This window comes from Pelodiscus sinensis, chromosome 5 (genome assembly GCF_052426305.1).
Source record: "Pelodiscus sinensis isolate ZL-2025 chromosome 5, ASM5242630v1, whole genome shotgun sequence".
Lineage (NCBI taxonomy): Eukaryota > Metazoa > Chordata > Testudines > Trionychidae > Pelodiscus > Pelodiscus sinensis.
The window spans coordinates 131,705,094-131,718,633 of record NC_143056.1 but is presented as its reverse complement, the minus strand read 5'-3'; the positions used below and the strand labels follow the sequence as shown (position 1 = coordinate 131,718,633).

At 57.2% G+C, this 13,540-nt stretch overlaps 1 protein-coding gene across 5 annotated transcripts in view; it reads right to left on the bottom strand.

Moving 5' to 3' along the window:
* Window positions 1-13,540, bottom strand: part of LOC102458195 (uncharacterized) — a 46,294-nt gene that overhangs the window by 27,351 nt on the left and 5,403 nt on the right. For 2 of the 5 annotated variants that reach the window (XR_016349741.1, XM_089778901.1), the window contains exons 2-9: window positions 13,127-13,375; window positions 9,799-10,038; window positions 8,564-8,827; window positions 7,051-7,314; window positions 5,400-5,639; window positions 4,927-5,025; window positions 2,520-2,759; window positions 395-634 (exon numbers count right to left, since the gene is read on the bottom strand). Coding sequence is in view for 4 of the 5 variants with exons in the window: in XM_089778901.1 (XP_089635027.1) it covers window positions 395-634; window positions 2,520-2,759; window positions 4,927-5,025; window positions 5,400-5,639; window positions 7,051-7,314; window positions 8,564-8,827; window positions 9,799-10,038; window positions 13,127-13,375 (1,836 nt within the window). In the remaining variant the exon portion in view is untranslated. The other 3 variants (XM_089778902.1, XM_089778903.1, XM_075928877.2) reach the window with 3 other exon arrangements.

Here is a 13,540-nt window from a genome sequence, read left to right as displayed (position 1 = left end):
GGTTTGGCTGTTGGGAACGGGGGGTGGGAAGTGGGACCATCGCTGGATGCCTGGCTGCATCCGTAGAACAGGAAAGAAACAGGGAAGTCCCCCGCAGTGATACTAGTCACAGATGGGTCTCTGGGGATGACGAGTTGGGCGAGATGGGGCAGAGTTAAGGCTGTTTGGGGTAATTGTGTATTTAGGTGCAGCACTAACTTCTGCTTTTGCTCTAGTGGCTGCTCACACCTGCGTATTGGGATGATCCAGGAGGAAGATCGGAAAGGGAAGGCAGGTTGGGGTGATTTCAGTCAGGGGCACGGGAGGACAGGCAGTTGGGAGAACCCCGCCGGAATGCATTCATGCAGGTCCCCAGGGTACCAGGGGAGGGATTTTCTTGATTCTGTTCCTTTACCCTCCAGCTCTTCGATGAGGGCTCCGTTTGTTTGCTTCAGCAGCTCGTAGAGTTGGTCCTTGCGCTCTCCGTCCCAGCTCGGCAGCAGCTCGTACAGCTTACGCATCTTCTCCGAGTCGCTGTCCTCCGCCACGATGCCCTCGCGTTGCCCAGGGTTCAGTGGGAGCTGCCGCAAGACTTGGTCCATATTGGAGACTCGCTGGATCAGCGGCTCTCGGTGCTGGTCAACAAAGTGTTCCCCTGAGACGGAAAGAATGAAACACACGAGTTAAAGGGTGGAGCCAGACGGACTAAAAAGAACGAGACACTCGGCTCCCCCTACTGGAGAGCATGGGAAACCCCAGCTCAGGTCAGCTGCATTGACATGGCTTATAAGCATGTCCCCCCACACCCACCCCCAGCTCCACACCATGGATTGTGCTGCTTTCTTTGGCGTTCATCTGTGTTTTGGATTCATGCATGGAGAGACCTTGTGGGTGGCAAAACTAACCTGGTCTCTGAGAGGTATGGCCCAGCTCCACTCCTCTTGGTGAGTGCCTGCCTCATCCAGTCATCAGAAAATTTTCCTTTGGAGGGGGCGGGGGGAATCTACTAGGGCAGCTTAAGTGTCTTCTGACATCACTCACCCACTGGGAATCAGTATAAAGGCTGCCCCCCCCCCCCATTTCTCTCTTGCCACAGAACTCCAGTGTAACGGGGTGGAAGGACAGGTTGTGGAATAGACAGAAGTACGGCCAGACCGGGTCAGACCAAAGGTCTATCCAGCCCAGCGTCCTGGCTCCGGCCAATGCCAAGTGCCCCAGAGGGAGAGAACAGAACCGGGAATCATCCAGAGATCCCTCCCGTCGTCCGTTCTCAGCCTCTGACAACAAGTATAGCAAGGCTGTAACAGGCTGACGTGGGCGGGTGTCCCAGAGCAGAGGGGACCAGAAAAGCAGCAAGAAGTGAGGGGGTAAACATCAGAGCAGTCAGACACAGCAGAAACACTTGAGAGAAAGCAGAGGGATTGGTGAAGGAGACAGTTAATGAATGTATCTAGTTCATAGCATTCTGGTGTTGGTAGAGACCTCAGGAGGTCACCTAACCCAACCCCCTCCCCAAAGCAGGACCAACGCCAACTAAATCATCCCAGCCAGGACTTTGTCAAGCCAGGACTTAAAAACCTCTAGGGAAGGAGAGCCTACCATCTCCCTAGGGAACCTATTCAAGTGCTTCACCCCCACCCCGCCAGTTGAGCCCTATTATAGTCGTGGCCTTCACAATATCCTCTGGCAAGGAGTTCCACAGGTTGACTGTGCGCTACATGAAGAAATACTTCCTCATGTTTGTTTTAGTCCTGCTGCCTATTGTACACTAGAGTGCCTTCTTCCTTGTTTTAATACACTTCACCTGCCCATTCTTTCAAGGAACAAGATTCTTTTGTTAAAGAATAACGACTTGCTGACAATCCTTTGAGTGGAGGGCTGTATCAGTGTGCTCGCAGGGGTCAGCAGGAGTCCTCTGTGGGGAGGAGACAACCCCCTGATAATATCCTGGCAATTCCTATAGGGCAGCCATCATCTTTTACCCTTCTGGGGTGACAAACTAGCAAGCCAAAACTAGTGTGCCTCAGGTCCAGACAGTAGGGTAACACTAGCTATGCTCTTTAGCTACTAAATGAGCTCATTTAATTTGGTAAGGTTGTCAAAAGACAGGACACGGACGTGGAGCTGTGTCTTAGGCCGAGGATGGTTGAGAAGAAACACTGCAAGACAACTACCCAGCATGTGCAGCCTGGACTCTGCTACGGAAAACCCCTAATCGATGGCACCAGGCCGCGCTCTCTCTAATCTTGTCCATCCACATGCGGAATAATTTTATGTGCACCGAGGCATGTGTGAATGTGCACCACAAGGAGAAACACATGCGGCAGCTATGGATGCTCTGCTAATTAGCTGGGTGGCCACCCAGTTTACAGAGAATACTGTAAGCACTAAGGGGATGCTAATCTGTGTTCAGACCAGATAACTGAGTGATGGGTGAGGGATAAACATCCAGAGAGTGGAGCCAGTGTCCCCTCTGGGCTGGGCCCAGGGTGCAGTCCCCAGGAACACACGGAGAGATTTTCTTTACTCAGAATAGTTACCCTCTATCTCTTCTATGAGGGCTCTGTTCCTTTTCTTCATGGTCTGGTACAGCCTGTCCTTGAATGTCCTGTCCCGGGTCTGCACCAGCTCATACAGCCGCCGCATGGTCTCCGGGTTGGTCCTGATGCTCCGGTACTCCTCCGGCTCCAGGACATCCCTGCGGAGCAGATCCAGGACTTTGTCCACTGAGGAGACGCGTTCAATCAGCTGCTCTTGGTGCCGCTCGACGAAGTGTTCCCCTGGGAAAAGGGACATAAAAAGTTCAGTCAATGGCCAAGCTACTCGGTGGCCGTATCCAGCCCCACAAGGAGCTCCAGGGGAGGTCATGCACAGCACCGACATGCTCTTCCCCCAGCTTCCTGGCACGTGGGGTACATGTCAGGTGCACGGTCTCTTTGGATGGGGCTTTCCGATTCCCTGTGGCACCCAGCCAGCTCCATAGTGGGGACAGGTCTGGAGCCCCGCTCCTTGCACCCTTTACTGACCACACTGGTATCTCCCGTGCCTCAGGGCTGCATGGAGGAAACAGCCCCTCTGAAGCTGCCCACCCTGCCTTCCCTGTTTTCCCCTCAGGGCTGCCGGCAGAACAGCTGGGTGTGTGGGCAAGGGGGGCGGCTCCGGGTCCCTGGAAGGGGTTGGGCTCAGGCAGAAGCAGAATTCTCCAGCGCCACCCAGCCTGCTCCGCAGGGCTCCAGGGCCCATTTACAGCGTCCAGGGCTTCAGCCACCACTGCTGCCGGGGTACGGGCGGGGGCAGCCCGGGCCCTTTTAAATCACCGGGCCCCAGGGCAGCTGCCCCGTCGGGGTCCTTGGTTCCCCTGGAGCTGGGAACCCCACTAGCCAGACGGGCACTCGTGCTATAGCGGCGCCTTCGTCTTTAAAGGCAGAATTTGTTGACACAGTGAGGGAACACGGGCAGCCCAGCGGGACACCCACTCACACCAGGCCTGGCACAACGTCCGCTCTGATCTGCCTCATCGCCCTCCCCTTCCTCATCCTCACCCGTGGTCCCTCCCCTGGGCCACATCTCTTCCTTCGCTGCCCTGGGATGCGGCTGTTACCACGTCGAATGCATATTCAATGGGGGGGCTGTTTCCTCCCTTTACCCACGGGGAGGCGCCCTTGTCCGATAGACTAACCTATCTACCATTTCACCCCATTAGCGTAGAGATCACTTCGTTGCCATGGCGCCTTTGAGATCGGATGTTCCATCCGGAACCTTCCGGAAACAGGTGTCAGCGCCTGTTCGGAGGTCAGACCCCCACGACTCCCCCTTACGCCCTCCTGCCAGCTCCTTATCCCTCAGGAGTCATGTATGTTTACCCAGGGCACCTGAGGCAGTGGGTTGTACCCACAAAAGCCGTTCGTGGCCAACCTGCTGCCCCCCACTCGTGGCACCCCAGTAAGGTGGCTGTTTTTAGCACGTGGGTTCGAACAGAACCGGGGTGAGCACGTCTACTTGAGCTGGGAACACACCTCCTGGCTCAAATGTAGCTGTTCCTTCTGGGGCAGGGAGTCAAAGGCTGATTCTTAAACTGCACGTTGTGGGGTGTTATTCGGAGGAGAGGGTTACGAGTGTGTACGTATGCCAGGGTCTGGAGGCACCTGAATGTTATATGCCACCGGGCACCGTTAAACAGGCTTGAATAGGGGCGTGGGAAGGTGGCCTGGAAACCTTTTTTACTTCCCTTTTTGTCTACAACAGCCTTTGGTGGACTCTTGTAGGGGAGAGTGAATGGGCTGGAAAAGGAGAGGAAGGGCCTGTTCTTTTCAGCATCTGTGGGGCAGGCAGGCTCAAGCTATGTGCGTAAACGGGACATTGCTGAAAGGAGGCAGAGTTAAGGCTGCCAGGGCACGTACCTGGTTTCCAGCTCAGTGTTCTAGACGGGGACGACATGCCACCAAAACCACCTTAACTCTGCCCTGAAGTTAGTGCGTGCCACGGAGTAGCCGGACTTGGCCTTTCTTACCTGGATGGCCGTGCGTCTTGGGGAGAGGGCAGCTACTGACTGACATGCCCCCAGCAATTTCCTTGCCGCTTTGCTTCCCCCTCCCATTGTCCTTCCGTTTGTCTGACCCCTGCCTAACAAAACCCTGCGCTAAAATTAAACAGGAACAGCAGGCTTGGTACACTCATGTGCCACTTAACTGTCACCATGATGGGCTGTGTGTTGAGTCCCCGCTTCCCCGCCTGTCTGGTCGGACTGTGAACTCTCATTCTGGGGCTGCCCTGTACCTGCTGCACTGGGACACCACCAAAGTGGGGTGGGTGCAGCAAGAAGGATTTTAGGGTGGTGGGAGGGGGCCTGGTCTCTTGCTGGGAGGTTGCAGGAGTTGTGCGGGTGAACACGCTCAGTCTCTCCATGTGGGCTGCCAAGGGTTAATCCTGCTGTGTGATTTGACTCACCTGTAGCTCCTGCGCCGGTTCTTTGCACAGGTGACTCCTGGTCGCAGCCACCAGCGCCTGCAGGAGAGAAAGCCGGGGGCCACAGAGGGAAGGGACCCGCTACAAGGAAGAGAGGAACTCTGAGAACCGGAGTGTCGAAACGGGGCACGATTCTCCCCCAGTCGTGGGAACCACACCCATCTTGTGGTCTCCAGCCCATAATCCAGCTCCCACAGTCACCCCCCCTCAGGGGAACCCTCCTCTGATCTCTGGGACCCCAGACCAGTCAAGTAAGGGTTCACCATACTGGGTCACTGACTCATTGAAAGCACCTGCCCCAGCACTAAGGGGCTGCTTTAGAATCCCGGTCCAGCCCTGATACCATAATGATGGGCAAGGGATGGCCACCCAGAGAGGGGAGCCGGTGTCTCCTCTGGGCTGGCTCAGGGTGCCGCCCCCCGGGGGAGGTCGTTCTTTTCACTACAGCGCCTTACCCTCCAGCTCGTCGATCAGGGCTCCCTCGGTTGCTTTCAGCGCCTGGTAGAGCCGGTCCTTGCGCCGGGTGTCCCAGCGGAGCACCAGCTCAAAGAGCCGCCGCATCCTCACTGGGTCGGTTCTGACGCTCCGGTACTGCTCATCCTCGAGTACATCCCCGCGGAGCCGCGCCAGCACCTCGTCCACCCGGGAGACTTGCCGGGTCAGCTGCTGCCGGTGCCGCGTGACAAAGTGTTCCCCTGAAGAGGAAGCCCTTTCCCACGTAAGCAGCCCGGAGCGGCTGAACTGCATCACCGGGTTATTTCAGACAGAGTCCTGAGCAGGGGTGGGGGCAAAGCTGCCCTGCCCCGCGGGAAACTCCAGGACAGGGGGTCTCTTTGGAGCACAAGGAGAGAAACTTCTCTGCTCCAGTCCCGCTGGGGGCGGTTACTTTTCACAGTGCAGGCCTGGGCAGTGGGTGAAGGTAGGGGTGGGGGAGGCACCTCCTCCAGTCCCACCCCTTTTGCCCTGGCCCCGCCCCCATGGGAGCCAAGGCCCCTCCCACCCAACACACAGTCCCAATCTCCCTGGGCTTGGAACACAGGAAGGGCGTTTGGGGGCAGCAAGACTCCGCCCTCAGTACACCTATAGTAGTTGTTCTGGGGGCAGAGTCTAGAGGCAGCACTCACACCTCGTGGTCATAGCCCCGCCCTAGCTGTAAGAGGTGGCACCGCCCTGGCCACGTTCAGTTCCTTCTTACCACCTGTGGCCAGAGTCGGAACTTGGTGTGGTTTTCAGCCTCACAAGCCTCTCTTCTATTCAGTGACACCCCCCCACTCCCCGGCACCATTTGTGTCCCTAGCGGCTTCCCCCTTTCCTGTCTCGTGTCAGGAAACTGGGTTCCTGTTCGTGATAACGCCCACGTGGCGTGTGTCTGATTGACAGGGCCTCCTTAGGTAAAGGAAAACCTCGGTGCATCTACTCCGAGAAGCATTAACAGGAGTGTTGTGAGCAAGACAGGAGACGTCATTCTTCCGCTCTACTCTGTGCTGATTAGGCCTCAGTTGGAGGATTGTGTCCAGTTCTGGGCACCGCATTTCAAGAAGGATGTGGAGAAATTGGAGAGGGTCCAGAGAAGAGCAACAAGAATGATTAAACGTCTGGAGAACATGAGCTATGAGGGAAAACTGGAAGAATTGGGCTTGTTTAGTTTGGAAAGGAGAAGACTGAGAGGGGACATGGTAGCAGCTTTCAAGTTTCTAAAAGGGTGTGAAAAAAGAGGGAGAAAAATAGTTCTCCTTGGCCTGTCATGATAGGACACGAAGCAATGGGCTTAAACTGCAGCAAGGGAGGTTTAGGTTGGACATTAGGTAAATCTTCCTGTGAGGATGGTTAAACTCTGGAATAAGTTGCCTAGGGAGGTTGTGGAATTTTTATCCCTGGAGATATGAACGAGCAGGCTGGACAGACACCTGTCAGGGATGGTCTAGACAGTGCTTGGCCCTGCCGTGAGGGCAGGCGACTGGACTCGATGGCCTCTCAAGTTCCCTTCCAGGACTAGTGTGCTAGGATTCTCTGATTTTAGAGCCCAGAGACAGGAGCTAGTGACCCTCAGGGGGCAGCTGCCATGGGGATGGATTGGGAGGTTCATGTCCTGCTCCATTTATTTACCTTCTAGCTCTATGACGAGGCCTGGGTTGGTTGCGGCCAGCGCCCGGTAGAGCCGGTCCTTGTGCAGGGTGTCCCAGTTCGGCACCAGCTCGTACAGCTTCCGCATTCTCTGGGGGTCGGATCTCTCCGCCCAGATGCTCAGGTATTGCTTGTTGCTTAGCACATCCCCACAGAGCAGGTCCAGGACCGTGCGCACCGAGGACGCGCGTTGGATCAGCTGTTCCTGGTGTCGCTTCACAAAATGTTCCTCTGGGCAGAGAGGCACTAAAACAACAAATCCCGCAGGGTGATTTCGAGCAGGTACAAGCCATCTCAGGCGGTTCCCTGGAGCCAGTTAGCCACAGCCTGCACCGGGGCAGGGGTAAAGCTGCCCTCCCCCTGCAGGACACATACCTCAGGGGTCCCCACCCTCCTCCGTGCCCCTCCCCCATGCGGCATGGATGGGACACTCAGGTCCTTGGGAATGAAGCTACATTATTCCTCCAGCCTTCTAATCTGGGGGTAGCCCAAGGTGCTTTACAGGCTGTAGAGATGGGGACCACTTCCCCGCATGGACGTGCAGCCGCTCCCGAGACAGGACTGGCTGCTCTTCAACAATCACGGCCCCGCCAGGCCATGAAGAGTTGTAGCTGTTGAGACGGGGGAGGCGGGGAAGTTAATTATTAAGTGTCACTGGCCTCAGTGACGAATGGGGGAGATGGGGCAGAGTTAAGGGTGTCTGAGGTAACCACATATCTAGGTGCAGCGTTACGTTCTGCCCCTGCTGCAAGCACCTGTCGTGGGGTGATCCAGGAGGAAGACAGGAAGGAAGGGCAGGCTGGGGTGACAGCTAGGAGGGGCTGTAGGAAAGAGGTGAGGAGGCCAGCCTGGGGCACAGCTGGAGTTTACAGAATGGCACCCACTTCTGTAAATACGCGCAGGCTCTCTAGGGCAGCCAACTAGTGACTAAGTGGGGTGATTTAGAATTTAGCTGCAGCTGGGGGGACACCAGCTCCAGTCTGGAGCTGCAGCACCACAGGAAAAACAATGGGGTACTCAGCATCCACCTGCCCCTAGTGCCTCCTGCTCACCAGAGATCAGCTGTACAGGAGGCAGTGGCGGGCAAGAGGTGGAGCAGAGGCAGGAATTGGCAGGAGTGGAGCTTTGGCAGGGGAGGGGGAAGAGGTGGAGTGGGGGCAGGGCCTGGGACAGAGCAGGGGTCAAGCACCCCTTGGAAATGAGGAAGCTGGCACCTGTGCGTTCAGCCCAGTGATGCCCGGGGCGTACAAACACGGGGCGATGAGCTAGTGACAGTGTTCCCTGGAAGCTGAGCGCTTGGGCAGCCACCCAGGAGCCACAGCTGGCAGTGGGTCTCCTGGTGGTGCACATCCGCACACGCCTTGGTGCACATAAAATTTAATCTGCACAGATGGGAAAAAAAATGAGGGAACACTGACTAGTGCCCTTCTGGGTTGGGCTTGCTGGGACAACCGCCAGGTCAAAAGGGACATTTGTCCTCACTCCATTTATTTACCCTCTAGTTCTTTGATGAGAGCCGGGTTTGTTATTGCCAGCACTCGGTAGAGCCTGTCCTTCTCCCTGGCGTCCCAGCTCGGCACCAGCTCATACAGCCTCTGCATTCTCCCTGGGTCGGAGCTCGCGGCCATGATGCTCCAGTACTGATGATCATCCAGCGTCTCCTCACGTAGCAAACTCAGGGCTGGGTCCACCGGGGAGACTCGCCGAATCAGCTGCTCTCGGTGCCGCTCCACGAAGTGTTCCCATGGCAAGTGAAACGCTGCGAACGAGACATCCACCAAGGCTGTTCCCAGCGGCGCAGGCTACTTCCGACCCATTTCGCCGGAGCAGGGATGGAGGCAAACCTGTCCCGCCCCCAGGAAGAGCTCAAGGATGGATTTTACCTCGGGAGTCACTCCAATTCCCCAGCACACGGGGGGACATGCCTGGGGTTTGCGTCCCCCGCCCCCAACGGGCCCGGCAGTCCCTTAGGAACAAGTCTCTCCTCAAACCACCCGGAGGGGTGGACTTTGCTGTGGGGACTCAAAGACGCCCAGGCCCCCAGACAAGCGGGGAGGACGCTGGGCCTTTGGTGTCGGCCTCTGAAGTGTGCCCTGAGAGGAGAAGGGAAAAGAGCGGGAACCTTTCCCCCTCACGTCAGCCTCCCGTCCCAGCCTTCTCCGGCTACGCTACCTGCCCCCCACCAGCGCCTGCAGGGCAGGAGGAGAGGGCCTCCCCAGGCCTGGAAGGGTGGCTTTGTGGTCGAGGCACTGCCCAGGGACACCAGCTACCTGGGCTGGGTTCCTGGCTCTAATACAAGCGCCTCATGGGACCTCAAGCAAATGTCTCCGTTCCCTCGGGATCTCAGCTCTCCTGCCACTCATGAAGAGCATAATCCGTCCTGTCTCCCGCCGCCTGCTTGTGCTAACCTGGTGCCTTCCAGCAGGGTCTCTTCCCCCGTCCCTGTACGGTGCCTCACAACAGAGCCCAACCTAGGGGCAATGGCCTGAAAGCGATTCCTTGGAATAACCTGCCCCCGCGAGAGAAGGCGGATGTCATCTCTGGCGAGGGCCTGAGGCAGGCTCAGCCTGCGAGCTCTGAACGCCAACCCCCCCGTTCGATTTGTCCTCTCCTGGACAGTCCCCGATACCACAATGACAGGCAAGGGGTACAACCCCAGAGAAACAAGCTGGTTCAGAATCCAGCCCCCTGGAGGTGCAGGGAACGATTTTTTTAACCCCGTTTATTTACCTTCCAGCTCTTTGACAAGGGTTTGGTTTGTGTCTTTCAGCGCCCGGTAGAGCCGGTCCTTGCGCCGCGTGTCCCAGCTCGGCACCAGCTCGTACAGCTTCCGCATCTTCCCCGGCTCGGTGCACAGCTCCAGGTATTGCTCCCTGTCCAGAGCAGCGCCGCACAGCAGAGCCAGGATTTCGTCCACCAAGCAGGCTCGCTGGATCAGCTGCTCTCGGGGCCACTCGACAAAGTGTCCCCCTGAGCAAAAAACGTGAAAAAACCCCACTGAATCATTGGATTTAGGGGCCAAACTATTCAGGGGCTGCTTAGGGTAGGTCTACAGCCACAGCGGGCCCAGGTCATCTGACTCGGGCTACAAGGCTAAAAACGGCTACGTACATGTTCTTGGACCCTCCCCCCTTGTCACCCCTGAAGATGAGCCCCACAGATTCATATTAGCCATAAGAACAGCCAAACTAGGTCAGACCAAAGGTCCATCTAGCCCAGGGGCCTGTCTGCTGACAGTGGCCAATGCCAGGTACCCCCGAGGGAGTGAACAGAACCGGGAATCATCCAGTGATCCCTTCCCTGTCATCCATTTCCCTACCCATCCTGGGTAATAGTCATTGATGGACCCATCCTCCATGAATTTATCTAGTTCTTTTTTTAACCCTGTTAAAGTCCTGGTCTTCACAACATCCTGTGGCAGGGAGTTCCACAGGTTGTGCGCCGCATGAAGAAAAACGTCCTTTTGTTTGTTTTAATTGGTATGCCTGGGAACACATCCCCTTAGCCAAAGCCCCACCCTAGGATGGATCTGCATCAGAAATGCAAGCTCTCTCCCAGCTTCCCATCATGCAGGGAGGCAAGCCAGCTGCTCCCCTCACTCTCCAGTGACATGCCCTACTCCTGTCCACATCCCCAGGGAAGTCCCCCCCGGTGACACTGCTCTGGGGGCAGTGCCGTTCCTTTCCTCAGGTAGTTGCCCCATGTTGCTGATCTCCTAGTGGACAGCGCCCCTGTGTGCCCGGCACGGCAAGGAGTCCCCGGAGCGGAGGTATGGAAGAGCCAAGCAAAAGCAGCCAGCTCACAGGAGGAGCGCTCCAGAGAGGGCTAACAGCAGGCATTAGGGGGCGGGGCAAATGGAAGGAGGCTTAAACCACATGGCAGGGGTGGAGCAACACTCAATATGCCAGGACCCAGCGGAGAAGGAGGCTGAGAAGGGTCAGCGGCTGTAGGAGCTTTGTTCAGCAGAGGAACATGCTAAGCCCCCCTCAGTGCAGTTAACGTCAGGTTACATCGGCTACGGGGGTGCTCCTGCCCCCAGCTACCCACCCCGGCTGGGCAGAGCCTGGGGCGGTGTCTTTCTGGACCAGAGAAGCCCAGGCCAGAATGGTGGGTCCAAACCCCACATCCCTCCCCCACCCCCAAATTCTGGAGCCCTTTGAAACTGGAGTGACTGTTACAAGTGGCCCTAAATGGATTACTAGGCCAACGCAACCCCCCAGGAGTCAGCAGACTCCGAGAACATCACACGGAGCCCCTGGGGTCCTGCCCTCTGACAATGGCTCCAGAGCAGGGTTCCCCATAAGCTGAGCGCGTGGCGAGTCAGGTGCTGCCCAGCTGCTTAGCAGAGCACCCACAGCCAGCAGCCTGTGTTCCTACTGGTGGTGCACATCCACACGTCTTGGTGCACAGAACAAAATGTACTCCGCACATGAATGCAAAAAACCAAGAGGGAACATTGCTCTGGAGCCTCTGGTCAACATTTCTCCTCCTGCTTAGGGTCCAGGGCACGGACAGAATAAACACCTGCTTCTGGAGTCCACTCGGCTCCCCACAGAGGGATTTTGAACGACGCTGGGATTTAATGTGTGACCAGGTGGGGCAGCCCTGCAGAGAATCCCCCTGGCGCTGGCTACCTAAAGCCAGAACTCTCCCAGCCCGCCAGCCCTGCCCCACGCAGGTGGGAAGACGCCCTAAGTCTTAAGGGCACCCTTTTTCTTGCCTTCATTCCACCGGGCCCGCCTGGAGAGGTGCTAGGGAGGGAGCCGAGGGTTGCGTGCCACGGAGAAGGGAGGAGAATTTGTTAGACTGTTGATGCTTATTAAGCCTGCCTCCCTGTCAGGGGTGGGTGTGCCCAGCCCCCTCTCAGACAGGGCGTTAGGCCTCTCACCTTGTGCACCACCCTGCGAGGGTCTCAGGCCCTAGGACCCCGGGCCTCTCACTACACCCCTGCTCCGGTACAACAGTCCAGAGGTAGCGAGGCCCAGCAGACAGAGGCTGTAGCAGCACTTGTAGCACCTCCCTTTTGGGGTACATAGGATGGGCAGGGGGACCCAGGCCCCCTCTCTCCACCGGGTCCCAGCCCAGGGCCCTGTCAGTGGCAGGTGTATCCCACCATTAGTGCAGCAGGGAATGCACCTGAAACATGCTGCACTCTTGAGGATTTACCTCCCCGCCCTGGGCTACTTGCTACCAGCCTCCCTGACATCGGCTTCTTCTCCAGTCACTTCCAGGCCAAGGACTCCTCTGGCCATTCCCTGCTGGCTGGCTGGCTGGCTCCTTTACCCATGGCCACCAGCCTCAACTGAGCGGCTCCACTGCCCTTTATACCTGTCCTCCAGCTGGAGCATGCCCAGTAGGGCTCTGGGGCGGGGCTCTGTCAGCTAGGCAGCCCTGATTAACTCTTTCAGACCCTGTCACACTCCCCTAACGCCTTTTGTTTCTTGTCCCCAGTAAAGCCCCCCATATTGAATTTTTCTTTTGAGTGCAGCTATGAATGTGTGGGGGTTTGTAGCAAGGTGTTTGTGTGCTCGGTCGTGTTCCTCGGGCATAGAGCAGAGGTGCCCATTATTTGCCCAAGCGACAGTGCCCCTTGTGTCTCAGGCATGGATAGAAGTGCCTAGAGTGAAGGCATGAAGTAAAGAATCCAAGACTGGTGTTCCCTCTAATCTTTTCCAGCCATGTGCAGAATAAATTTTGTTCTGTGCACCAAGGCATGTGTGGATGTGCACCACCCGTGGGAACACATGCTACTGGCTCTGGGCGCACTGCTAATCCACTGGGCAGCATTTGAATCTCTCCAGGGTAGTTGCCCACGCGCTCAGCTTACAGGCACCACGGCCCAAGACCCAACGGAGGCAAGAAGCCACCCCAGTTAGCGAACGGGAGGGAGGAGCTGTATGGTGGGAGCTCATTAAGCGTCCCCGGCCGTCTCCGGTACCACCGTGATGGGCAAGGGATAAAAGCCGGCGAGCCAAGCTTGTGCTCACAGTGGGATGGGATCCGGGTAAGTCCCCTGGGGTCACACAGGGAGCCCACTTCCCAGATGTCACGTACGTACCCTCCAGCTCTTCAACGAGGGCCCTGTTTGTTGCTTTCAGTGCCAAGTGGAACAGGCTCTTGCCCCGCGCGTCCCAGCTGGGCACCAGCTCGTACAGCTTCTGCATCTTCTCCGGGTCAGTCCTCTCAACCGTGAGGGTCTGGAGGGCTCTGCTCTGAGGCCCCAGCGCCTGCACGTGCAGGGGACGGAAGACATCCCAACTCGCAGCATGGGCTGAGAAATTCATGCACGTCTTGTCAAAGCGCGCCCCTGAGAAGTCATTTAAACACACCAAATGAACGACTGTCTTGATCATACCACAGGCAGCTGCTGGCCTGTCCCATCCTCCCATTTATTTCCCCAGCTGCCCTCCACCCCCCAACTTTGCTGGTCCTGTGGCTGGAGGCGGGGAAAGATATTTGACTCCTGCTGCTG